Genomic DNA, 27,977 nt, shown 5'->3' with positions numbered 1-27,977 from the left:
GTTTTTGCATAACTTCACATGTGGTTATTTTGGAGGGGACTTTCCCATTACACTAGAGAACACAACCTGTTTCTTCTCCTTTCCCCCCTCCCCTAAAATTAGTTTCTTATTTATAAGGGATAATGGAGAGAATCTGGAACTCAAAAGTTTTTTTTTTTTCCAAATGTAAAAAAAAAATTGTTTAAATGTAATGGGAAAATGTTAAATAAATAAGAAACTAAATTTATGGAAGAGGAAAGGAACAGTATTTGTTCTTAAGACATAAAGATATACTATACACAATTTAATATTGATAGTCTCTGATGTTGTGGAAACTTTCCCCTCCAAAATAACCACCTTAAAAAAAAAAAAAAATTAAGACTATAATTAAGTTCCTTCCACCCACCCACCCCGCCCCCTTCTCTTTGTTTCTTTCTCAAACGAAATATTAGAAACAATTGTTACTTTCTGAGAGAAGATTTGAATAATAGGCAAGAATAAACCCTGAACAAAAACATGCAACATCTCTCTTGCACACACGTGTTGCAGATTATAGCAATCGCATAGTTTGGCCCTTAATTGTAAAAGAAGGGGGAAATCCCGTAATGATGTTTCCCTAACTATTCAAAAAGTGAACGTTTATTTTCATAGTTCATAATCAGTTTTATTTGTGAACAATACCAATTGTTCCGAAGTTATTTCATCTATTAGTCAGATTTTAATCCAAATCCAGCCATCTATCAATTGGTTCGATTTTTGCACATCTGAGGATAAAAGTGCATTTTAGCCTAATTGAAGAATTTCATTTTCATGCTTTCAGAAAATACTTTCAAATCAGGGCTTAACTTTTACTTCAGTGCATACAATTGCTAGAGAAGTTCACCATCTTCACTGCAGAACTGACAGTGCGCTGCTGGGTTAAACGTTCTGATATCAGCATAGAACCCTAAGCAGGAGTATAGAGCACTGAACTGAAGTATCTTGTTAATTTCTCTGGTTAGCTAAGTCTTGCACTCCATTAAAACCCTACTCTTTTATCCTCCTTCTTCCGGCTCCAGTATTATGCAAATCGTTTCAGGAACCCGGGGGCAATATGAACCATTTTCCCGCCACTCGCAGAAGGACAGGACAGCAAAGTAAAAAGAATAGGATAGGGAGGATAAAAAAAAAATGCTTTTTTTTCTTGAAGGCGGAGCTTCCTATGGTATTTTCTCCCCTTTAATAATTAAATTGTGGAAAAACTCTTTCAAGGGGAGCTGGGAGCTTTAGGCCCACGCGTTACCGCACCATTCAGGACCTGCGCCTCGGGGCGCGGGAAAGCCGGGGCCCAGCCCCGCCCCGTCCCGGGTCGGGCCAGGCGCGCGCCCCTCCCGCTGCCTCTGCTCGCTCCCTCGCTCGCGCTCCTCTGCTTCCCCCGAGCCTCTGCCGGCACTCAGTTGCTACCCGCGCCCCCGGTGCGGTCCCTTCCCTTTAAAGAGTCCTTCTCGTTGACTCCCGCCGCCACTCATGGATCCTTTCGGCATGCAGGTGAGGGTGCGCGTCTCTGAAACTTGGACGTCCACGCGAGTGTGCAGAATTAGTAGAGAGGAGGAGAAAGAGGAAGAGGAGAAGGAGGGGGGTTGGGGGCCAGTTTGTCCAACTCTGCAGAAAGACGTCGGTCCACCTGGGTGTTTATGGCGCCGCAGCTTTCCTGCCCAGAGCGAGCAGGAGTGGAGGGAGACCTAAGGTCCCCCCGGATCTGGGAAGTAGTTATTCGAGTCTGTGCATGTGTGCGCGCCTGCGAACTCCACGTGGAGCAGGGCTGCACGCGATCTGTTGCCAGGAGAGGCGGCCCCGATTCTGCGGGCGCCCTCACCCCGCCGTTTGTATGCAGGCTCTGCTCACTTAGGGCTTACCTCCTCACCGAGTTTGGGGCCATCCCGGGAGGAGTGAGTGAAGGGACATTGGTCCGGAGGCGGGAAGAGAGAATGTGTGAATCTTGCAGCCCTTCCGCAGCCCTCCCGCTGCTTTTCTTTCTCCCCGGAGCTTAAGCTGCTTTCCTGCATTTTTGCTTGACCCCTTTGCTCCACTTCTTGCCTCCACCCACCCCTGCTGTGCCCACATGCTTGCGCCCTAGTGAGCATAACGGGGAAAGGAGTGGGGCGATAGGACTGCGACTCCCTGTGAACACGGTGTTATTTGATTTACGTATTTATCATAATAGTCTAATAAATTATACCATTTTCATCTGAATAAAGTCGAAGTCTTAGCTCCTTTATCTTATCGCCTGTTGAAATGCCTGCTACGTCCACCGAGATTGCATTCGCGTTCGTCCTATCCCCGTTTCCTTGCAAACTCTTTGAAGTTAGAATTCCTAGTCCTTTTAGCTTAAAGTTCTGGTAAATGGACTGTTTATCCTCCAATCCCTCCACCCCCGTTCTGAGGTTGTAAGATAGAGCCTATGAGAAAGGGAACTAAAAAATGGGGTCTGCACCCGGGCCAGAGCCTGGGGGGTTGGGCAGGAAGGAAAAAGCAGAGCTTTCCCTCGGGGAGGGGAATTAACTGATGTGTAGGAGGTGGAGCTCTGTGTTTGTCAGAAGTTGATTAGAAAATACCCACGGCTCTCAGGAATCTGTGCAGTGACCTTGTGGATTGGAGCAGTTCTGTTGAGTACTATGACCTTGGAAGAGAAGGGTCTGACCCAGGAGCATGATTTGCTTATTTTTTAATTAAATGTTTGAAGGTGCATCTGGAAGCCGAATTCGCGCTCAGATTCTGTAATTAACACCTTTGTGTTAATTAATTGTGTTAACCACATAGTTTACAAAGTTTTATTTAGCTTGTGACACTAGTTAAAGTGTTGCACATACCTGCCAAAAGAAAAAGGCTCTCATTAGAGGCAAACTTAGATTTCTTGATAATTTAGCAGATGGATGCACAGCAAAAAGTCCTGGAAATACGTCAGCTATATAAATAACAGATACAAAGTACACAAACTTTCAGGGGACATTTTATGCCAATAATCAAAATCACATTTTTCTCACTTTAGGATATCATCAAAAGATATCAACTATCCAAAATAACTCTTGGAAGTGACTTGGATCCCTCTTCCCTCCCAAATTACCATAGCATTTTCAATTTGTGCCATCAATGACACTTGCCTACTTTGTATCATAATTATTTGACTATCTGACATCCCCATGCTTAATAATAAGCTAATACTTATTTTTATAGCCCCTTTATTTTATATCCCTTGTGTGCTAATCTTTGCACAGAGTTGGCACTCAAATGTTTGAATAAACAATTATCATTTGGAAAAACTAAGCAATGTGTGGTGCATTTTGGAGAGGACCTAAATTCCAACCCTAGAATTCTTCCACTTATTACCTGGATCACATCTGAGAAGTCACCTAACCTCTGAGCCTGTTTCCTCCTTTGTAAATGGAAAGATTGAATTAGATGGCTTCAGCTTTCTCTTTTAGCTCCAAATTTATGATACTTGAGTTTAAGATACTTTTAAGCTGGGAGGACTACTTGGCACCTAGGCAAGATTTTGGAGCAAAAGAAAGGCAATTTACTACTGAAGTAGTCAAATGTGGGAGGAATGCAGAGAGAGAATCACAGAGGCCAAAACAATATACAAGTGGCATTTTAGCCAGAAGATGGATGAAATGAAGCTGAAAATATCATTTTTAAATGGTCATATAAACAACTAAATGCTGGCCAAAATAATAAAAAAAAAAAACACAATTTTAGATAATTTTTCTTTAGTGAGGAACAAAAATTTGAAGTGCACTGGATTTCAAGTCTGAAAAATTGTGTTTAGATCCCAATTTTTCTGTGTCCTTGTACAGATTCTCTCTGGGCTTCAAATTAACTCTTTTGTAAAATGAAGGATTGGATGGTCTCCAGATGCTCTACTGAAAAGAAAGATCCTGTGATCTCTGAATTTTGTTTTATAGAGGAGCATGCTACCTTTATCAAAAACCCAACTTTTATTTAATTATGTAGGTGTCTTCACTGAAATTGATTTAGTAAATTAATGTAAAGGCAAAGGCTATTTTTTTTGTTGTTGTTCTGTTCCTGCCAGGATTTTCTACTGAGCAGGTATCAGAAATCTCGGCATCTTATGATAAAGATCATAGGGGTAGTGCAATACTATGAAAGTCTTAATTTGAAGTCAGAGAACTCAGGTTTTAAACCAGATCCTCTCACTTAATAGAGAGACCACAGTTATTTCAAAATAAAATTATAAAATTTTTATCAAACTAGTTTTGCAGCTTTGGACAGATTTTAACCTCTTGGCCTTGGTTTCCTCATCTGTAAGGTACATTCTTGAACTGGGTCATAGATTTAAAACTGAAAAAGATTTGGGATTATTTCCATAATAATCCTCAATGTCCCTCCCAGCTCTACACCCTGTGATTGCTGTAATAATAACGAACTTGTCCTTACAGTCGAGTTTGATAGATCAGCTCTTCCTGCTATAGGTAATTTAAAACAGAAAAGTACAGAAAAAGTAATTAGAACACAGAAGGAATATTTGCTTTTAAGTTTTTAAGAAGTTAAAAAAAAGTCCCAATGTGAGGTGCTATCTGGATTTCTGTATTTGTGTTGAATTGAATATAATTGCTATTATTGAGGTATCTAAAAGAAGACTCCCATAAGTTGGTTGCACAGCAAGGAGTCTGAAACTCAACAGGTGGGGCTAGAGGCTTAGAATCATCCACTTCTTGTTCAGTGCTGGTTTCCTACAGATTCAATGAGCAAATAGACCAATGTTCATTAATCCATGAAAAATTAATATCTATCTATTAAACACTTGAATGGAATTTCAGACATGTGAAATAGGTCTTTGAGTATCATTCAGACTTTTTAATACACATGAAAAAGTTAGTTTGTTTAGGCATTTGCTCCACACTAGTGTGGCATCTGGTTTGTGAGTACTTGGGCCTTAATCATTGTCCCTTCTGATTGGAATGAAGTTATATTTGGAATCTTTTCATCTTGATCTAGTGGCCCTACCCAACTTTTAATCTTAGGAAATAAACTTCTATGTATAATTTTAGATATACTTAGAAAAAGCCCTCTTTGGTTTGATTTTGGTGAAGGGAGAAATGCTGTTACTTTCTCTCAGAAATGTAGCTTTGATACAGTTGAAAGTCAGAACTGAAAAATTTGGGAAAGCAAATGTTTAATTAATATTGTACTTGGAGATTTTAAAGTTGGGTGATAAGTGGCTCCAAAGATATTTGAATACATTATTAAAAAGAGAGTAATTTTTACCCCACTTTTACCCCTCCGATTTATGAACAGCATTTCTTATTTGAGGGCATGTTGACCTGGTTTTTTCCTCTTCTTAATAACTAGTCCTGCTTTACTATCTCATCAAGAACATATGCAATGGATTCCATTGCCTCATAATGTTTTAAACATGCAAAACTAAAAAAAAAAAATTGTGTTGAAAAGTTGGACGCTGCAGTAAGCATCATATTTAATCGGATTGCCATTTCCATTTTCAGCAAAAGGACCTTTCTGTAAAGAAGAACTTCAAAAATTTCAGAAATGTGAAATTGATTTCCATGGAAACCTCGTCATCCTCTGATGACAGTTGTGACAGTTTTGCTTCTGATAATTTTGCAAACACAGTAAGTGCAGTACGAGAATAAACAGAATTGAGTCTGCGATGCTGAAAATGCCCCAAATGCTTTGTACGTGATTAAAACTGCTTGCTTTTTGCCTACATTTCTATACAGCCGTTATGAAAATACAGTATGCTCTGTAATTTCATTTCACTTTTTGCTGTGGTTCTAGGTAGTAATTGTTGGAGGTAGATTAGCTACTTATTCTATCCTTTTGAAATGTCGCCTAACCTAACATGCCTGATGATTTGCCATAACAACTCAGAAATCATTTGTAAACCCCTGAACCATTTTTCTTTGTAACAAAAGCTATTCTCTTGTAGTGCACTTGTAAATGTGATTTGCTCTCTGCACGGTTTATGGAAAATTGGTTCTTGAAAAGGGGGGGGAAAGATGCACAATGGCACTTATTTATTTATTTTACAGAAGCCCAAATTCAGGTCAGATATCAGTGAAGAACTGGCAAATATTTTTTATGAGGACTCTGATAATGAATCTTTCTGCGGCTTTCCAGAAAGTGAGGCGAAAGACGTGAGAGGGGATTGTGGAATTTTACACAAACCCAAACTCAGGCCAGATATCACTAAAGAACTGGCCACTATTTTCTGTGCCGACTCTGATGATGAATCATTCTGCGGCTTCTCAGAAAGCGAAATAGAAGATGGAATGGTGAGTTTCAGGATATGTCAATGTCTAGAATTAATGTGTAGTACTAGAATGAAGTACTTATTCCCAGTTTGATTTCTTTTTGTAGTTTGCCTCCCTTTTGGGGGGGCCATTTAAGGTGATTTGCCATAAAATAATTTATTTTAAATAATGCAGTATAATTCATGATTTGAAGTTTTGGTTTGATTATAAAATTCCTGAAAGAAAAACTTAATTTTAAGGAATTTCATTATGAAAAGCACTTGTCCTTTCACAACATTGACTCACCTCTGAGTTTTAGTTGTAAGCATTGCTTATGAGAATTATAGAAATACAGAAATTTATAGTAGAAATGAAAGGTTCATTCATTCTATTCCAGAACCTTAAGTTATGTGAAGCCATTAGTGGGAAGTTCAGTTAGTTTGAAAATCTGTTTATGGAAAGTTCTTTATCAAGGATGATAAGGATAATGAGGCACCTTTCACTGTATATTTTTCATGCTTGGCTTTATCCCATACCCTGCTGCTGCTGCTACTGCTGCTGCCATTTGCTGCTACCAATGCCTCATCATTGCTACTGCTGCTGGGTTACCTACTACCTTCCCTACTCAATCGACTCAAAAAGTTTATTGCTTCTTTGGGGAAACCAAAATATAGAGGAGTGTACTTTTTCCTTCACTCAACTCACTAGAGGGAATATCTTTTATAACTTAAGAGTATCAATTTGGTGTCTGGATTTAAAAAGTGAAATGAAGATCAATGGGTAATATCTTACAGCCCAATGATTGAGTTTCATTTGCAAGTCATCACAAAGCTACAAGAAGGGCTACAGAAGACATCTAAGCTCATCAGCTTAGAAACAGACTTCGTGAAAAATGAAGTGACTGCATAATGAATGTTTCCTTACAAATACATAGGTGACTTAAAAAATGTAAGGAGGTGTCAAAAGGTGCTCTCTTTAGTCACCAATTTTGGAAGAATGGTAGTATTTTTAGTGATTTGTATAGAGTGGTCTTTTGCCCAGGCCAAGTAACTGCACTCTATGCAACTTGGTATCCTTCCTAAAAGGAAAAATAACAGGATTAGAGGGATTCTTTTCCCACCATTATCCAGGTTATCAGGAGGAATGAAACATTTCTTGAAAAAAAAAAGGAAGGTCTTCAAGACATTCAAAGAAGACAGACGATTTGAAGAGGCAGACCTTTAACAGGAGGTGGGAGGGTGAAAGAATGTAGAAAGAAGACAGGAATAACCGTTTAACTCTTAGAAGGCCTCAGAAATAGGTAGGAGGTTCTTGCCTCAAGTGTGAGATGATTTGGCCCCTCTGAGAAAGAAGCACCTACTTATATTCCATAGAATGATAATGAGATTCTATAGGTAGCATCAGGAGAGATAATCTAATAAGAATTTGAGGAAGAAAATAATGAGTAGTAATTTTTCTTGAGGAACACCAAGGTAGCAATTTTTTGATCTGTTATTAGCCTTCTTGAGAAGTTATGTATCTGGAAAGAGATGGAGCTTCCCAATAATTTTTAGGCCTGGTGAGAAAACTTCCTAATGCATTCACATGAGGGAAAATGATAACATCAAGAAGAAACCTAGAAAGCATGAATAGGCATTATGAAATCCTGGACAGTGGCTGCCAGTAGAAACTTGCCAGGCAAGTTTGGAAATTGAACAAATGGCTAAGAAGAGTGAAATTAGGGGTAAAGAGAGAGAGAGATAAAATGTTAACTACATAAAAGGTTTATTTATTAAGTTTTTTAAATGAGATGTGACAACAGTATTTGGTCAATTTTTTTAGTGGAGTTGAGCTTTAATTAATAGTAGAAGGAAAACAATTATGGAGTAGTAAGAGCTATCAAATTTTCAAATGCAAGCAAAATTAAAAGCTTCATCAGTGAAGAATAAATATAACTCCAAAGGTGACTTTTTTTTTGGAAGGTATTACATAATCATTCTTAGTAATTTGTAAAAGGCTCTGTGTATGATGTTAGAACCTCCATATACCACCATCTATTAATAACCTCATTTTCTTTTTAAATCTTTAGTACTGTCCTGTTGTATTACCCCATCTAGACTATTGTTTGCTGCTATCTACCAATCTAACCACATCCTTACTAAAGTATTAATATCAGGACACTTCCTGACCTTCCAGTCCATTAACTCTCCCATGCTCGATGCCTCCATTCAATTTCAGCCAACCAGAGGGTTGATTGGTTTAAATCTTACTATTCAAATTTCTTCTTTGAAGACATTGACCACCTTCTTCTTATTTCCCACTTTTTATGGCTCTCTATTTAACTAGACAATTTAGTAAGGACATGTCACATCACTCTTGAATTCCTTACCCTCTTTTCCTTCTGATGTGTATACCTTCTCATTCTCAACCTTGGTCTTCCTCTACCCATGCTTATTCCATTCCTTACCCCCAATGTATGTGGACTAAACCCACTACAGATTACTGTTATCTAAACTCAACTATACAAATACTTAGCAGTCCTTGTATTCACTTCTGATTGATTCTGCATGATCATCCTGACAGAGTTGTTCTATTGATCAAGTTCCTAATCAAACCCCTCTGCCCTCAACAAGCTTGAGGGACTTTGCCTAATGTTTCATTGAATACATACATGCATACCAGTGGTAGTATATTGACTTTGAAAACCACAAATTAACATTGTCTGTGTTATGTTTTTATTTTGTTAAATATTTACCAATTACATTTTAATCTGATTCTGACTACATTGGGAAACAAACTTGACACTTCCAGTCTACACTAATTTCCTCTTTTCATTTCATCTTCAGGTAGTGACTTAACATATTTACACAGAGATTTTCTGACTCCTTTGTTAGCATTTTGTACAGCTGAAATGATAATTGATTGGGTTGTATTTTCGGATTTATTCTTTTTAAAATTATAGAACCTCAGTATTTGGAATAATCTAAAGAGACTTCCTAGTTAGCTTCAGATCCCAATCATTCTTGAGACTGGTCATACAAAAAGCTTCATTGTCTCTATGGACTTTGATTAGCCTTTTCTGGGACCTTTCTATAACAATTAGTACTACTAACCACTCCCTAGTTCTGTATTTTCCCTTCTGGTTGGCTTGTATGACACTTCTTTTTCCTGATTTTCCTACCCATATGAGTACATTGTTTTCTTCGCTAGTTCAGCCTCTCATACTCTTCCAGTGTGACTATCTGTCCCTTCAGCTTCTCTTTTCTTGGCCCTTTTCTCTCTACATCATATTTCTTGAAAATCTCATCCATTTTCCCAATGTACTCAATTCAATATAGACTTCTGCTTCCATATTTTCAGTTGCCTTCTATGTATTTCTACTTGAATGTCTGTCCTAAGATTTCAAAGTCAGCATGTTTAAAATTGAGCTAATATCATCTCTTCTAGAGGAATCACGGTATAAATATTGTATTTAACTTGGAATTAGAAAGACCTGGGTGCTATCTCTAACACTTATGTGCTATGTGATTCTAGACAGAAGTGCCTTCCACTTAAGTCTGGTTCTGTATTCATCCTGTTTCTATTCCTGATACTACCAATTTCTTTATCATCCAGACTCATCTTTGATTTGTCCTTCCCCTCATCTTCATATTCAGTTACTTGCCAACTTCAGTCCTTTCTCTTGCCACTATGGTTCTCACAGCCACCAGCCTGAATTTTTTTCTCCATCCATTCTTCCATCACATTTGTGTGTACATGTGACTTGTGACCTTCCCAGAATCACACAGCTAGGAAGTGTTAAGTGTCTGAGACCAGATTTGAACTCAGATCCTCCTGACTTCAGGGTCAGTGCTCTATCCACTTCACTACCTAGCTGCCCCCAAAACATATACATGTATGGGCTAGGAATTGAACTCAGGCCTCGCACTCTGAGCAGGTGAGAATTCTACCACTGAACCATCCATACAAGGTCTCCCTATCGATTCTTGTCAAACTTCCCTTTCTTCAAGGCCCAACTCAGGAGCCATTTATTCCATGAAGCCTTCCTGATCCCACTGCCCAGTCCTATCCCACCTGAAAGTTTTTCCTTTTCAAATTTTCCTCAAATTTTGATTCTCTTCTTTATCCTATCATTCTCTAGCTTGACTCTATACAACTAAATTCTGGTAAAATATGAATTAAGGATTGAATCCATTTTTCATTTTTCTATTTTTTGCATTTAGGACAATATCTTACATACTCTAGGTCCAATATTAAATATCTAAATTAAATGAAATTGGATATAGATAGATGCAAGAGGTTGCTTATGTGCTCTTTGGCCTGTTGATTAGGCAAAATGTATGCATTAAAAAAATGAATTGTGTGATTTTTGGCTAAGTCATTAGCATTAGCTAATTGGTCAGAAATGCATCTCAGATATTTTCTGGCTATAATAGCCTTTTGAGGATGAGTAATAATGTGAGATTATCTGTTTCATTTTAACTAGTGGTTAGAATCTTCCATTTTAACTAATGGTGCAATTACACTCGCATTACTGTCTGATTTTGATCATCTAGGGAATTGATTGATTTATGTGTTCATTTTTTAATTTTTTGATGTATTGGGTATGTGTTAAAATTAAATAAATTGTTTTGTTGGAACAGAAATTGGATTCTGATGATGAAGGCAGAAGGACTCGGACTCGGAGTCAGATGAAACGGTTGGGTCCTTTGCAAGTAGCTCTAAAGTTTCCAACCCGAGATCTCAAAGGGTCAAGGAAACAGAAAGCTGCCCCACCAAAAACCCCTGAGGTTCCCACTCTCAATACTGATTCTGACTCAGAAGATGAGAAAGGCTCCAGTTTTTTAGAAAAGAGGGCGCTAAATATAAAGGAAAACAAGGCAATGGTATGTGTTCTAGAATCATGTGTTCAAATCTATTATGTCATACTAGGTTTTCTCCTTCTATGGGATATATTATTTCAAAAGCTTGTTATCTGTATTCTTGTCATAGTTCAATATATCTTCCCTCAATTTTTTTTTTCTGTTGAAACTATGTTTACCTGTTTTGTTTTAGTTAATGCCTGTGCATTAACAAAGAATTCCTGTGCTTTCAGATTATTAGATTTAAAGGTATGGTAATAAAAGAAAGAAAGAAGGATGACCTCAATTTCTAAAGTTTCTGACTTATGTTAGGAAATTGTTCTAATAAAACTATTTGTTCACTTTATGTTTTTGTTTTTTCCCTCCTACCCTGCAGCTTGCAAAACTCATGTCAGAATTGCAGAGTTTTCCAGGATTATTTACTGAAAGGAGATCACTTTCAGGTAGCAGCCCAGTAAGTATAAATTAATTTTGTTTGCTTGTGTTTCACAGAAAAAGTATGCTAGCAGATTTAATTAGAAGAAAGAACTTTTCAAACTATCAAGTTAAAAAAATGTTCAAGTTTCTCAATAACACTGGATGATTGCAACTTTTAGGAACAAAACTAGTATGATTAAGATCAATTAGACAGATTGGTGCAAAGAAAAGAAAATTAGCCATCACCCATCTTCACCTTTGATGAATTATTTTCTTTTGATCACTACTGAACATACAGGAAATCTTGGGGCTCAACAGACAGACCACTTTAAGAAGGAGTTTGGGAATGGTACTGGAGATGCTATTAGTTTCTTTCTCTTAGCTAATACTAAATGGATGGCTGACTACTAAGCATCATGTATTAATGACACAAATGTGACAAAAATGACACAATCCTTACCATCAAGTAGCTTATGTTTTAATGGGGGAAACAATTTCTGTTACTCCAATTAGATACAAAATATATGGAAAGTAATTTCAGAGGAAGCAATACTCCCTTGAGAAAGGAACAGAAAGATCTCTTGTAAGAGGAAGAAATAAGAACTTCTATTATTCTTTAAGAGACTGGATTTTGCCCATACTAATGATTTAGGCCTGATTTTTGTGGGTACTTTAGCAGCAGCTTGACTTAATTCAGGCTGTGGGAATGAGTAGTATTCTTTGTTTTGAAGAAAGTGTTTTTAAGGAAAATGCATTATCTTTTTTTCCTTCATGGGGGTTTTCCACTTTAGCAGTCAAAGCCAAATCGAAGGCGCTCTTTCCCAAGAGACCCCTCAAGAAGAAATCCTGAACGAAGAGCTCGTCCACACACCAGGTCGAGATCTCTAATTGAGGGACCCCCAGATCTACATTTAGAAGATGAAATAGATTTTGAGGACAAGTACATGTTGGTGAGAAAAAGGAAGAGCATCGATGGATATATGGATGTAAGTTTCCTCTTATTTCTGTTCTGTGAAAGCATCTAGAATTTTGCTATATCACCGTTCTGCTTTCACCTTCCTTGTTTTGTTTCTTGTTTTGTTTTAATTTCTGTTTATTTATTTTGAGAAAGGTTTGTTGCAAAAACTCGGAGAGTTTAATTAATAGAAGATTGGACATAGTAATCCATTTAAGAATATATTCTTTTAAAGTTATTTTTAAAGGGCATATTCTTAAGAGTAAAAGGGTTGTACACATTGTACAGCTTCACCAGTGAAAATAGTGGTTCTTAGGTTGGTATCATTTTATCAAGGAATTATTTTATGGGTGCATCTGTACAGATAATGTGATAATTTGTTTCCCCCCACAAATACTAAGAAAGATTTTTAGGCTGATCATACCAAAGTGCCTGTGAAATTTAAAGCCAGAATAAGAAGTGAGGAAATGATTTTTATAAATTGTTGTGACATAGGATGATTCCACACCCAGAAGTCGTCGTCCAGGAACCATGACCCTTCCTCATATTGTTCGTCCGGTGGAAGAGATTACAGAGGAAGAGCTAGAGAACATCTGCATTTCCTCTCGGGACAAGATCTACAACCGTTCATTAGTAAGATCCTCTAAATCAGAGATTTTTGTGTCATGGACTCCTTAGACAATGGTGAAGTCTGTAGGCCTCTTTCAGAATATATATATATATAAATATATAAAATATATTTATATATATATATAAAATAAAGTACAGAGAATGACAGAAGAAAACCAGTTATATTGAAATAGTTACAAAATATTTTTTAAAAAATTAATCTGGTTTCATAGACTTTAAGTTAAAAATTCAATAACTCTTCCTCTGGGTTAATGCCTTGCTAGAATAAGGTAATCTATTTTTTACTGTATTCAATTCCCCTTAAAAAATTTGTACATTTTGTCTAGACTAGGTTTCCTTTCAAGGTAGGTGGGTGATTTGCTAAGAATACTGCAAAGGGAGGAGTGTCCAGACCTTCTTGTGAAATCTCTGGACCCACCCCCCCATCCCAAACTATGCTTAGGACTCAGGAATAAGCAGAAGATAACATGAGACATATCATGTTGCTCGTTTCTTAGTTAATTTTTTTTAACTTTTATAGATTTTATTCTTTTACTTGCATAATTCATTGCTTATAAAACTTAGCTACTACTCATTTACTTTTTTAAAAAAATTATAGCTTATTATTTTTAAAAAATATATGTGGATAATTTTTGACATTTGTCTCTGCAAAACCCTATGTTCTAATTTTTTTCCCCTTCCTTTCCCCCTCCCCCAATTGGCAAGTAATCCAATATATGTATGGTTGGGTTTCTTTTGTTTGTTTTTTGACTGAGGCAATTGGGGTTAAGTGACTTGCCCAAGGTCACACAACTAGGAAGTATTATGTCTGAGGCCAGATTTGAACTCAGGTCCTCCTGACTTCAGGGCTGGTGCTCTATCCATTGTACCACCTGGCTGCTCTTGACCCAATATATGCTAAACATAAACATTTCTTCTATACATATTTCCACAAATATGCTGCACAACAAAATCAGATCCAAAAGGGAAAAAAAATGAGAAAGAAAACAAAATACAAGCAAACAACAACCTTCTGGTTATTTTTTAAGCTGTAGAGTCTGAAAATGAAAATGGAAAATGTTTTCACTATGGTTCATTCCCATTCACCCCCTATCTTGAAACAAATATACAGAAGAGAAAGTGAGTGTTTCTTGGTTGGATGAAATCTCTGAGTCTGAAGCTGTTTTGCAGGAAACTTAGTTCATTTTGAAGTATAATACAAATGATAGTGAGCTGCTTGAGGCCCCACCACAGAGGAGCTAAATCATTAAACCTGTTATTTTCTGTAGAAATTATGCTTCTTTTTCTTAATTGTTGCTTTTTTTTTTGCTTCAGGGCTCCACCTGCCACCAGTGTCGCCAGAAGACTATTGACACTAAGACAAACTGCAGAAACCCAGAATGTTTTGGAGTTCGGGGACAGTTCTGTGGCCCATGTCTTCGAAACAGATATGGTGAAGAGGTCAAAATAGCATTGCTGGACCCAGTAAGTGCAATGGAGGGGTTCTTCTAGCTGTAGTTGTCTTCTAGTGAGAGGTAGGAAGACTCATCAGGGATTTTGGAGTAAGTCAATAAACATTTATTTGTAAAATAGCTCATGTTCCAGACACTGCTAAATGCTGGAGATACAAAGAGGCCAAAAAAAAAAAAAAAACAGTCCCTGCCCTCAAGGAAAGCATTATAAATTATCCATTATATGGAATATAAAAATATCCCTCATTAATGAATATCCTATCTACTTTCTCCTTAACTGCTTAAATTTTCTTGATTGTAAAAGTCCTAAATTTCCCATAGTTTGAATGGGCTTTCCAGAAATAATCAGTAAATTTGAGGTTGCTCTGAAATTAAGTAAGTAAAGTAACCAATAGTTTCTATATTAGTTAATCAGTAAACATTTATTAAACACCTACCGTTTTTCAGCCATTTTACCAAGTACCAGCAATACAATCTAATATATGAACTAGTTCAGTTATAACCTTTCTTGGAATTACATAAGTAATGGCCGCTGAATTTCCTTCTAGTACTAGGGATTCTCTGTACTTCTAATACTATGATTCTAAGATGTATAGTTCTTATTTTCAAGAAATTTTGTTTTCTTGGTGGTTCTGCTTATTTTGTCCATATTTATTTATTGAAAGGAGTGTGAAAGAGATGAAGAGAAAAATGTGTTAGAATTTTTTTTTTAAATATGTCTATTAACCTTTTATTATGTGTTTAATTTTGTTTAAATCTTAGAATTGGCATTGCCCGCCTTGTCGCGGAATCTGCAACTGCAGCTTTTGTAGGCAGCGAGACGGACGATGTGCAACTGGTGTTCTGGTGTATTTGGCCAAGTACCATGGTTTTGGAAATGTGCATGCTTACTTGAAAAGGTAAGGTGTCTGTGGACTCGGCTGTTTGTGCCTGAAATCAAAATTGACTAACCTATGGGGATCCTGGTGCCATCAAAAACTAGAACTTAAGTGTTTTTGTTTGTTTTCTTTTGCAGTCTGAAGCGGGAATTTGAGATGGAGACTGAAAATTGATGAAGGACTCACTGACACACTTTGTTTTCTCTGATATTCTTGTTAAGCTTCAGTAATCTTGGGCAGTTGATGGTTCAATAACTTCAGGGTTCAATCTTGATAATCAATACATTTTTTGATAGTGGGGGTACATTAAGATAAAATTAAAATCTGTTTTGGAAGCACTAGTAGTATTTTAAAGTTGCATTGTAGTTTTTATGCTTTCCCCCTCCCCTTCACTATCACTGACTCTAAAATGATTTTATTGTCTCTTTAGTATTAATGGGGAGGAAATGGGATGGTTGGTTCATGATTGGGTATAAAACCCTGGAACCTAGCAATATAACAAAACACTTGAAAATGCCTAATTAAGTATTCTTAAGTAACTAACTCTCTTAGTATTTTACATACATTGAGGATTCTGGCAAAAGGGAGCCTTGGTACTTAGAAACATAGAAAAATGACATGATAAATACAGAGGATAAAGTATGGTATTGTATAGTCTACACAACACACAGAGCCTGTACTTTGAGTACCAGGATTTCTGTTGTCACCAGAATTACGTATATCATGAAATTTAAATGTTCATATACTGGCTAGTAATTATCTTTGCATTATAAAATTTCATGTACTACATACAGTTATGTACTTGAATTGGCATTTTAAAAATCAGCAACCAAAAAGAATATAAGAATTCAGTATTAAATCTGCTTAACAGTTTCCTTTCCTCTTTTCCCCAGTAGTCTTGCAGTTGAAAACTGGACTAACCTTAGAATCCTTGGTATTAGACTTAAACATCTACTTTTTCCCCCCTGTGTTTGTACAGTTCCTATGTAGGGTATTTCAAAATATCTCTTAGACTATATTGTATGGAAAGTTGACATAAGTAATAGCTTACAGTGCTTAGCATTTCTGCTTGATTGAAGAAAATAATAGACCATGCACAGAGTTAACTTTAGATATAAAGTTCTTTACTGCTGACTGGAAAGTGCCTTCTTGAAAAGAAGGAAGAAATTAAATGGTTAAGACCAAAGTACTTTCTGATCCTGTTTGCCTATGGAATAACATCCACATTTGGCTTTTAGTATTAATTGAATTGGGAGACAGGATATTACTGTTCTCTAAGGGGGTGTCCCTTTTACTTTCCTGTACATGTAACATCATGTCACGGTTCTCATTCAGTGTTGGATGCATAATTAAAATCAGAAAACAAAGCAAACATTGTAAATAGGTCTTTAGATCTGTAATGTTCTTTTGTACACAAATTTTATTTTATTAATAAAAATTATTGTTCAGACTTGTCTGTTTTTCTTTGATATCTTTTAGGGAAAAATATTAAGAGAAATAAGCATTTATATTAATTTCAACCAAATATGGGATTCAGGATGACAACTCAGGTTTAAGGCTTGTTTCTTACTTAATGGTTCTGTTGTCCTGGGCAGGTCTCTAAGTTTGGTATTAAACTCCAACAAATTCAGGCCATTAATCCATATTTAAGGGTCTTTGTGGGCATGTATTGACTTAGAGAACCTGTTCAATTCAAGTAGAAATGGAGGCCACTGAACACTACTTAATCTTGATTTGAGAACCACTTATTAACATTGTTAATACACTTGTGTATTCTTTGTGACCCCATTTGGGGGTTTTCTTGGAAAACTATAGTGACTTCCCATTTCCTTCTCCATCTCATTTCACAGATGAAACTGAGACAAAAAGTTAAGTGGCTTGCCCAGGATCACATAGCTAGTAAACGTCTGAAGTCAAATTTGGAACTCGGGTTTTCCTAATTCTAGGTCTAACTCTTACTGTACCACCTAGCCAGCCATAGTAACATTGTTTTATTGTATTTTCATATACTTTCAATAATATTTCCCAATGATAACATTTTAATCTGGTTTCTAAAGTCATATATTTGATATCTCTACTCTAACCAAGACTTTAATTTGTAGAGAAAGTACTAGATTTCTTCACCAGGGATTTCCTTCTTTCAGTGAAATCTGAGGTATAATCCCTATTTCTAGGTGAAAACAGTGAATAGAGGGCCAGACTTGGAGTCAGGAAGACCTGGCTTCAAATTCAACCCTAAATCTCTTAATCTAAAATAATAATAAATTACTTTTTAAAAAGAATCTACAAATCTGTCTCCATTTCCTCATTTGTAAAAATAATAGCAGCATCTACTTCCCAGAGCTATTGGAAAGGGCAAATGAGACCACCATTATTAAGTATTTCTTAAGCTATTGTCTAATATTCTTACTTTGGTCTTAGATAGTAAGCCCTAGGTGGGCCGGGACCAGTAATCTATGGTCTTTTAAATGAGTGTCTATCTTGGTATTTGATTATTTCAATGAATTGCATGTTTTTGGATGAGTCCACCCCCCCAAAAAAACAAAAAACCCAACATTACTTTCAATTCATGTGATTACAGAAAGAATTCTCTAAATGGAATTGTTTAACCTAGTAACTACAACAAACTCAAAAAGACTAATTTTCATCAGTCATTCAACAGCTCTTTAATACCTGCTGTGGATAATGTAATTCTAGAAGCCTAACAGGGTCTTTGCCCTCAAGGAATTTTATTTGGATGTTTGGAGAATTAACTGTCTGTACTCAGTCTAGTTTTTGGGAAAAGCCATTGAATTCGCTAAGACATATAATTACCTGCAATTCTGAGAAGCAGGGTATGTGAAATCAGTTTGGAGTTAGAATCTCGTTTCTATTGCTCATAAACTGCACAATCTGGCCTTTGGTTTCCTCCTCCATAAAGGGGTGGGGGTTGGGTTGAGTTAGATAGTCCTGGTGATTCTGTATAGCAACTATTCCGTGTTGCAAAGCAGGATTTGGATAGAAAGGGGAGGAAAAAACTTCAACTAGCCCAATTGATTTTAATGGTCAATTTGATCCAGGAAATCCTGGATTACTTATGTTAACCAGTTGGAATTGCTCTTTTTAGCTTAGTTTGCTAGAAACGATGTGATTGTAGTAGTATCTTGGAGGAAAAACATTTTAGTGGACAGGTATTTATCCCTACTCAAATGCTAATTATGAGGCCAATGTTAATTTCAGTATTTCTGCTTTTTCCTCTATGTTTAGTGGAAATGCTTATGCTTAGGAATTTGTTCCTCAACTATATTTGAGAAATTGGATACAGATTTCTTATCTCTGGGGTCCACTGAGCCTGGATCTCAGAAAAAGAAAAGTATTGTTATTAGTGATTTCAGCTGACTTGACTATTTGGGGCATTTTAAGTATTTCAAGGGAAAATTTTTTTCTTAATTCCTTACTGTAAATATTTTGCAGCTTTCATTACCAGCAAAAATTATTACAAACTGTCATTAATAGCTGCCAGTGAACTAAAAACAAAAACCATGGAGATCAATGCTGTATTTCTCACTACTGATAAGGGAGAAAGGTAATAACTAAATTCATTTAACCTCAGGATGGTTAGAGTACATACCAAATTTTCTAGTTAATTGCTTTCTACAAAAGGGCATAAGAATAGCCCTTTAAAAAAATTACTCATGCATATGTCCTATCAAAAAAAATTATTAAATTATAAAAATTAATTATAAAAATTATAAAAAAGTCCTTTAGTGAGAAAGTAGAATCTATGTGGTAGTCACTGCTGAGCCAACTATTTTTAAAAACTGAAGTTTCCATTGTTAAAGAAGAGGATGTTTTAGATGTTTTCTAAAAGTCCATCAGGCTGGGTTGCTTTCACTAAGAAGAAACTTTAAATGCAATTTCTAATAATACATAGCTATAGAAACTATTGAGAATGGGCCAGTGTCCAACTCAATGGTGAACTCATTGTGTTCGCACAATTGCATGTGTGTTATTAAAAGTGAAGAGATTGGTTTGCTTCCCCCAAAAAAGGGAAGAGGAGGGAAGAAATACATAGTGATTTTTTTTGGATCAACTATTCAGCCCTTGCTCCCCTTTGAATTACTTATGGTTTCATAATAACCCTCTGTAATTCTCACTATATCTTGATAGCAATATGTGAATGACTTTTTTTTTTTTTTTAAAGCCTCAGCTCTTGACTTAACTGTAGATTTACATCTCTCTATTTGAAATTTCTGACTAAAATATTAGGAAAGAGCAAAAGGGAAAGAAATAGAAAAGCCTTTAAGAGCAAGAAATTTTGTCAGACTAGTCATGGTGGGCAAAAACTGAAGTAAGGATTAGGCTTTGTAATTAAGCTTATAAATTTTACTCCTAGTATTTGAGACTATACTCGGGATTTCACTGATAAAAACAATTTCTGGTTGAGGACACTACCTATGCAACATCACATTTCCTCAGCAATTTTTAGCCAGAATAAAGATCCTTAATCTAGGATTCACAAACTTTATTTTTTTTTTAATTTTAATTTTTCTCAACACCATTCCTATTTTATTTGTAATCCAGTGCATTTTATGTGTTTAAGAACATCTAGAACAGTCAGTCCATAGGCTTTACCAGATGCTTAAGTAACTTATAACACAAAAGCTTAAGAATCCTCCCCTACTAGAGTCCTGGGCTGATTCAGTTACTTGCTAGGGGTCATGTAATCAGAAGCATCCCCAATACTATCCTAAGCAGCATCTCTTCCTGGTTTTAAAACTAGCTCTAGATCAAGGTGGGGAACCTTTTTTTTCTACCTTTTTTCATCATCATTGATGGGCTATACAAAATTATTTTCTAGAACTCAAGCAGCAGGAGCTGCTAATTTTCAGCTCATCTTCTGTGGTTGCTTTAGCAAATGATTTCTAAGCTTCATATGGCCTTCAGGCCAGATATTCCCCATCCCTGCTCTAGACTCTCCACCATGTTGTTTCTATCAAATTTTGCTAATAATCTAGATTTTTATGAGAGATAAGCTCAAACCTATACCTCAGTATGAGCTGTTTCTCTAAAGTGTCAAGTAAGCCCTATTTATGGTAGTCATAGTTAGCTGTCTTTTATAAGGAAAGCATATATAAATCTATGTAGATAAAAGGAATTTTGAAATCCTTGCTTCTTTGAAAATGCTACAGCAAAGCTAATAGGAAATCATGCTGTTAAATTTGCATTCTCTTACCACTCTCCTTAATCAACTTGAAACTGATTTTGCTTATTTCAGTGACATTGATCCAGGAAAATATCTCTCATGAAACAAGACAAATACCTAATAACCCAGAGAAAGAAGCAATTTATTGCAGAAAAGCAGGAAAAAAAAATACTGTTTTTCATTTCAGTGAACTGATTAATTTTTTGACCTTGTGTAATTTTTTTCTGACTGTAGTTACTTTCACTGTAGGTAAAAGATTCACTGAAGATCATTCTCAAAATTTTTCATCTACCAGTGAACAAACATTTATTAAGCACTTACTATGAGCCAATTTGGGCTTCTGAGTAGTGCAATGGATAGAATACTGGGCCTGGAATCAGGAAATTTGAGTTCAAATGTGACCCCAGACACTAGATTTATGACTGGGTAAATTAAAACTCTTATTTACCTCAGTTCTTCATATGTAAAATGGGAATATACTGAAAAAGGAAATGGCAAACTACTCCAGTATCTTTGTCAAGAAAAACTCAATGTATTTATCACAACAGAGCCAAATACAACTAAAAAACTAAACAAGTGGACCAGATGTTGTGCTGACCCCTGCATATATATTAAAACAAAATTCAAACACTTCCTCTCCTCAAGGAGCTTATGTCTTCATGGGACTATTCAGCCACTATTTTCTCTCAGTGATGCTGTCACCATTACATGACAGCTCTTACAATGGAAAGTAAGTATTTTAGAAATAACTTTAACCTTATCAATCCTGATGAAATTTAGTATTTTAAATTATTATTTTAAATTTAGTATTAGTGAGTATCTGCATACATGATATTATGGAAGGTGCTGGGAAATTCAATTCAATTACCACTTTAAAAGTTTTTATATTATTATTCACCACCAGCTAATTTTCTCTCCAAAACAGTTGTTGAGTTTTTGGTTTTGGTCATTTCTAAAATAGAGGCAGCATGGGCTAGTAGATAACCCTTGAATTTGAATTTGTAGATAGCCATTTGAGTATGAAATCAGAAAGACCATACTGGAAATCCTTCTAATACTTGCTGAGTTACTTTGGACTAGTCACTCAAACTCTTTGTACCTCACATATATCCTGAGGATTTCTAGGATAGTTCACAATCTTCATTAATGGAGGAATTTACCACACATGAGTATCCTCATGTGGAGGAAATTATAGATCTCTGTATAAAATGATGCAGACAAAACAAGGAATGAAAGAAGTAATTTGAGTAATCTGAGTAATTCTTGCTTCTTAGACCATAATAGCAAGAGCCTTACAGGTGATATTTATACATCATTATGTAAACCAATTTCTTTTCTACTTGCGTCTTCTCCACAATATTTGCTTTCTAACATCCGTTTTACTTGGAAATGGAACGGGTGGCTACCTCCACGGTGTGGGAGTTGATATCCTAGTAGAGGGAAACAACATGCATTTAGTTAAGTAAATCTAAAATATACACAATAATTTGGAGTTGGGGGAGAGCCCTTATGACTAGAACATTAGAAACATTTCATAGTGTAGGAACTTATGCTTGAATTGAACCATAAAGGTTCAAGAAGTGGACATGAAAAGGTAGTGTATTCTGGGCATGAGCGACAGTGCATGCAGATTTCCAGAGGTGATAGATGAAATGTTGTATACAAAGAATAGCAAGAATCCCATCAAGGGCCCAGTAGGTAAAGTTGGGAAGACCAGTAATGTGAGACAAATCTAGAAAAACAAATCAGAGATATTCTAAAGAGTCTTCATACTACTCAAGCTTGAACTGTGCTAAGACTTTTGGGATTCCCTGTGTTATTTGGGCAGATTATTTGTAAAGGATGGAATAGAGAAGAGAGTTCTGAGAGAATGCTCCCAGATGAAAAGTAATGAAGTTGTAGCATCAGAATGGCTATAGGGAAGACACTTGAAAAAAAATAAAGAACTGTGAATAGTTCTGATATTTTGAATTTAGGTGCTTTGAACAGAAGTAAAGAAGATAAAAACGGGTGCTTTGGGGGGAAAAAAAAATTATCAAGCGCCTTGCTGAAATCCAGAAATGCTCAGGTTGTAGAGCATTGTCTTGATTTACTCCCTCCCCAAAATATCTCCACTACCCACTATCTGATTTCTTTGAGTCAAAACTTCTTTTAAAATACAGATGTCTTTCAGGCTTTTCTTATGAAATCATTATTATGTAATTAATCTTATGTAGCATTCTAAGCCATTACATTTTTGTTCTTCAATTGTTTTCAGGACTTTTTTTTGACACCTTTAAGGTTTTTTTTTAGCAAAGTTACTGGAATTGTTGGCCATTTACTTCTGTAGCTCATTTTACAGATAAAGAAACTGAAGGTTAAGTAACTTGCTCAGGGTCATACAGCTAGTGTCTCAAGCTGAATTTGAATTCAGATCTTCCTTACTGGCACTATTCAGGTACCATAAGTGTGAATTCACTTTACATTACAACACAATACATTACAACTAAATCATATTGAAGTATGAATAAAGAGATATCAGATACTATGACCAGCCGACATTTATTTAGATACATATTCTGTCTCTTTGATCCTTAAAATGACCCAATGAGGTAGATAAATATTACTATCCCCATTTTATATATGAAGGAAATGAGTTTCAGGATGATTAAATGACTTCCCAAAGACACAGCTAGCAGAATGGCAGAATCTGTATTCAGACCCAGGACTTGATCTCCAGTTTTGGGGACACAACACTTTTACTTTTATTCATCTTTGAAATTTGGAAGTCATATAGGGGAGAGATACTTTCTCTTTTCCTTTCCTCCTAATTTTCTGAAGTCAGTGAAAAGAATACTATTTAACTCCTTGCTTCTCCCTAGGGCTGTGGCCCTAGATTTCAGTTTTTAAAAGTTGATAATATTTGATTATTATACATAAATTATATAATGCATATATAAATATATATATATAATGCATTGACATACATAATATTTGATTATTATACATAAATCACTTTTTTAATGAACAATCTTTCTCGTAACTTTCTGTAATTTGTGTAATTGTGATTAAGGGACCATATCTCTTTCTACTCATTATTTACCATTTTTTAATAAAAAAGATGTTTTGTTTTAACAACTAAGTCATTTGGAGCCAACATTTCCATTGTATATAATCTGAATTATATTGTTTTTAATGTTATCATTTCTATTTTAAAGTTGTTGTGTAAATTCCTTTGATTCTGCTTTCTTCTTTATCAATTCATGGAAGTCTTTTCAAGTGTTTCTGAATTCTTCATATTCATTTTCCCTTATGGGCAATGATATTCCATTGTATATATATGCCACCTGGTATTCAACTATTTTCCAACTGAATGTTACCTGTTTTATTATGGTGATGTAGTTGCAGTACAGATATTACTGGCATTATTTGCCATCATTATATCAATAGTATATCATTTCAGGTCATTAATCAATTGTCTCCTCCCAAACTGAGTTTTACTTTGTATCCATATACAGTGTCTGTGCAAGTTTTATGTTTTTATGGGCTAATTTAAAGGATTATAATCTATCATGTGATTATCTGGATGATATCTGGATAATCATCATTAATTTATTTTTTTCCTGAGTAGATTACTGGACACATTTCTTTTGAGTGGACCTTACTGAGGAATCTGCACTAATGCAAGATAATGGTTGTTTGATATTATTGAGAGAAATAACTATTTCTCTTTCATATTAATAGCCAATTGTTAAAACTGGTAAGACCTAAGTTTTTTCCCTATCCTATTTTCTTGTCAGAAATCCAGCCTCTCCAGGATAGGACTGATGGAAGTTAGGATTAACATTATCCCCATTCTGGGTATTGGTACTCCACCCAGACTTTTAATCTAAAATGAATTCCTGATCTTTACTGATTCGGCTGAAGGTAGATCCTCTGTCTAGGTTGCCTAAGGCTGTGGTTGGTGTTCCTGTAGTCCCTGATATTACCCTTCCTGTCCTTCATTATAATAGATCTACCTGTCATTGATTGTTAACCAATCAGAGTTGATTGCCACCCTCTGGAACACTCAGTTTTTGCAAGGGCATATAAGCCAGGAGCCTACTCCCATGATTTTTGTCTTTGGTCTGAGAGAAACTAACTGATCATTCCTATTGTTAACAAATTTTAAATAATCTTATTAATAGGATGTTATCATTATTAATTATTTATATTAATTAATCTAAAATAATCATAAATCATTCTTTCAAACTTTTTAAAACATCACTCTATAAAAAACATGTCATTCAAAAATTGGAGCTTCTGGAGAACTTCATATTGTGAGCATCTTAATATTTACCTTGGGCTGTTTATTCCCCTTTCCTCATTAGGATAAATTTTTAGACTCTCCAAAGACCAATGGCCACTCTCCCACTCCCAATTCCAGCAGAGCTAATTCACTCCTCTTTGGATTCTGTCCTGAGCTTGAGCTGCTCTGATTGGTCCTTGAGTTAGTGAAAACTCACCTCAACCTCCTATGTATCTAATCCACCCTGGAACTTGGTTTATATCCAGTCATCACCTGAACACTAGGGCCTATACAGGATGGACATCTTTCAAATTATCTTTCTGCCATTTATATACACGCTGCTTTTTCCTTCCTCTCATTTTTTCCACAGTTATTTTTATATTGGAAACCAATACTACAGAAGAGGAAATGATGTGACTATCCATTGTCCTATGACCTTAGTACTTAATCTTTTTTGTATTTTAAGCAGGCTGGTAAAGCCTGTGGGTCCCTTTTTAGAATAATATTTTTAAATGCATAAATTGAAAGGTAGGAGATTTATAAGGAAATAAATTATATTGGAATATTAAAAATTATTAGAATATTAAAATAAAATATAATAAAAGTTAGAATATTAAAAATGCCAAGTTTATGAACCCCCTGTTAAAAATCCCTGCCCTGCACCAAAATTCCCTTTGCTGTCCTCCATTTCCATTTATTTTTGGTTATTGTTGAGTTGTTTCAGTCATATTCAGCTTTCTGTGATCCCACTTGGGTTTTTCTTGGCAAAGATACTAAAGTAATATGTTATTTCCTTCTCTGGCTCATTTTACAGATAAAGAAACTGAGGCAAACAGGATTAACTGACTTGCCCAGAGAAACACAGCTAATAAGTATTTGATGCCAGATCTGAACTCGGTTCAATGTTCTATCTGCTATACCACCTAATGCCCCATTTACAAATATCTATATTTATATCAATATAGATATAATGTGTATATATTGTATGTATACATACACATACATATATAATATATTAACATATATACTCTTCCTTTTAGAATGCTTAAAGTCAGGGTTTATTTCATTTTGCATCTGTATTTTCAATGCCTGGTACATTAAGAAATATGTATTGTTTCATTTATAGGGAAAGTCTGTCTGTCCTTATTTTGTGGAGGAGTCAGTGATATTTGTATATGTGTGTATGTATGTATGTACATATACACACAAACATATAGTTATAAATATACATACATATATACACATGTATACACATACATACAACACATATTTGATAAGATTATATTACATGTGATTTCTTTAAACTTTCAAAATTTGGGGGAAAATCTATGTTTTGGAGAAAAAAAATCTCAATCATAACTGAAGTTTTGTCTTTTATAAAATATCAAAAATAGCAGAATTGATAGGAAGATGTGAATTCAGCTCCAGTTTCTAATATATAATGGCCTAATGACCCTGACATCAATGGATTTATTAATGTAATCTGGGGGGGTGGGGCAACTCCAGTTGTTGATCTGCATTGGCAGAGGAAATCGGGAGGGGTGTCGGCACTACCCTCATTGTTCAGCCCAAAAGGCTGCTATCGGAAATGGATGATCCTGCTGTGAATTATAAGCAGTCTTTGAGGGAAGACAGATTCTCAATCAGCAGCCAGGACAGTGGTAGTTTTTCAGTCTGAAGCAGTCTTTCTGGCCACAAACACTCTTAACCAAGAAACCTCTATTCCTCCAGACCTCACTTTATCCCCATCCCATTTTTCCCTCCAGCTATATGTTACTTGTGAATTGACACCAGATATGTTTACTATTCCTGAAGAGTCATTTATATCGGTATTACTACAGTAAATTCTTTACAAAATAAAAATCAATAGTCACCGACATACTGAGTAGTGAGGAAAATAATTGTTTATGGCACTCAGCTTAAGCTGTTCTGGTAATCACGTTGAAAAATACAATATTTATTCATTAGATCAAATTTAATGAGGCCTCCTGGCAGTAATTATAAAAATTACTGTAGCAGTAAATTACTAATGAGTTGTGATGTGCTTCCTACCTGTGAGGAAGGACTGGAGGTTGAAAAAACCTGATATCCAGGCAAGGGAGGGAGAGAAAGATCTAGAGCTGGGTTTCATTGAGCTCTCAGCAGCTCAGCAAAGAGTGAGAATATACAAAAGCTATAAAACTAAAATAGAAGGAAAAAAAATACAGAGTTCATAACCCAGGGGATTTCTCAATCATTTCCCTTTCAGATATGATCAGAATTATAGAATTCTTTCTTCAAAGATGAATACTCCTGCAGAGATGCAGCATTTCTGGTACCATCAGAGCATCCAATGATTGTAGAGGATACCTAAGAAGTTGGAAACTGATTTCAAAGATATATCTTTATCACATGAGGGCCTAATTGATTACTGAGACACTATCCCTCTATGTCTTTTTCTTTTTCAAAAAAATTTATTTATTTTATTCTGTACTTAAGAAAACAAAAAAACCCAAACACTTCCATAACATAGAATAGAAAAAAAAGATACATAAAACTGAAAATCTATTATCTAGAACTTGTTGTTCCTTTTAAATGTATGACAAAATTATCATGTACCTTTTTTTTTCTTTTTTTCTTCCCTCCCTATACTTCTTCTTCCAAGAGATGGGTACCATTAGACACAAATATATAAATATATGTAGAATCATTCTACACGTACTTCTATTTATCAGCTCTATCTTTCTCTGAATATAGATAGCATCTTCCTTCATAGGTCCTTTGTAGATAATTGGGGCATTTGCAATAGTCAAAATGACTTAGTTGCTCATAGTTGTTCTTAAAACAATATTGCTGAAGAGGAAATTAGAGTAATAATTAGGAGCTATTTTGTACAAATGTATGCCAAAAGCAATATTGTTGGTACTGTATACAACATTCTTTTGGTTCTGCTTATTTTGCTCTATGTGTATCTTGTAAAACTGTTCTCTTCATGTTCAATTTAAGAAACACTTATTATACTTCCATTTATATGCAAGGTCCTATGCTAGGGACTGGGGTATAAGTGTGCAAATGATTTATTTGCTAAATGCTAGAAAAGATCCCAAAGATCTTTGGTCTTATTCTGTACTTTTTCAAATATTGTAG

The 27,977-nt window shown here is 35.6% G+C and overlaps 1 protein-coding gene across 3 annotated transcripts; it reads left to right on the top strand.

Moving 5' to 3' along the window:
* Window positions 1-1,324: 1,324 nt before the first annotated feature.
* On the top strand, window positions 1,325-16,847 carry CDCA7 (cell division cycle associated 7). Of its 3 annotated transcripts, none has more exons than XM_074303091.1 (10): window positions 1,325-1,506; window positions 5,481-5,606; window positions 6,027-6,269; window positions 10,850-11,092; window positions 11,445-11,522; window positions 12,277-12,471; window positions 12,936-13,073; window positions 14,385-14,534; window positions 15,284-15,420; window positions 15,537-16,847. In XM_074303091.1, the coding sequence occupies exons 1-10, from the start codon at window positions 1,486-1,488 to the stop codon at window positions 15,571-15,573; spliced, it is 1,368 nt and encodes a 455-aa protein (XP_074159192.1). In that variant the 5' UTR covers window positions 1,325-1,485; the 3' UTR covers window positions 15,574-16,847. The 3 variants fall into 3 exon arrangements, with proteins under 3 accessions (XP_074159192.1, XP_074159191.1, XP_074159193.1); XM_074303090.1 differs by having other exon boundaries at window positions 1,344-1,506; window positions 12,280-12,471; XM_074303092.1 differs by lacking the exon at window positions 6,027-6,269 and having other exon boundaries at window positions 1,345-1,506.
* The last annotated feature ends 11,130 nt before the right edge of the window (window positions 16,848-27,977 follow it).

Source organism: Sminthopsis crassicaudata, chromosome 3 (genome assembly GCF_048593235.1).
Source record: "Sminthopsis crassicaudata isolate SCR6 chromosome 3, ASM4859323v1, whole genome shotgun sequence".
NCBI classification, from domain to species: Eukaryota; Metazoa; Chordata; class Mammalia; order Dasyuromorphia; family Dasyuridae; genus Sminthopsis; species Sminthopsis crassicaudata.
The sequence above is the reverse complement of the archived record's forward strand: the minus strand, read 5'-3'. Positions and strand labels throughout refer to the sequence as shown.

Excerpts from the sequence above, each read along its gene's own strand:
- CDCA7 (XM_074303091.1), top strand. The coding sequence starts at position 1,486 with ATGGATCCTTTCGGCATGCAG. Across the intron at positions 6,270-10,849 it reads GCGAAATAGAAGATGGAATG|AAATTGGATTCTGATGATGA; the intron begins GTGAGTTTCAGG and ends TTGTTGGAACAG. Across the intron at positions 14,535-15,283 it reads AAATAGCATTGCTGGACCCA|AATTGGCATTGCCCGCCTTG; the intron begins GTAAGTGCAATG and ends TTTAAATCTTAG.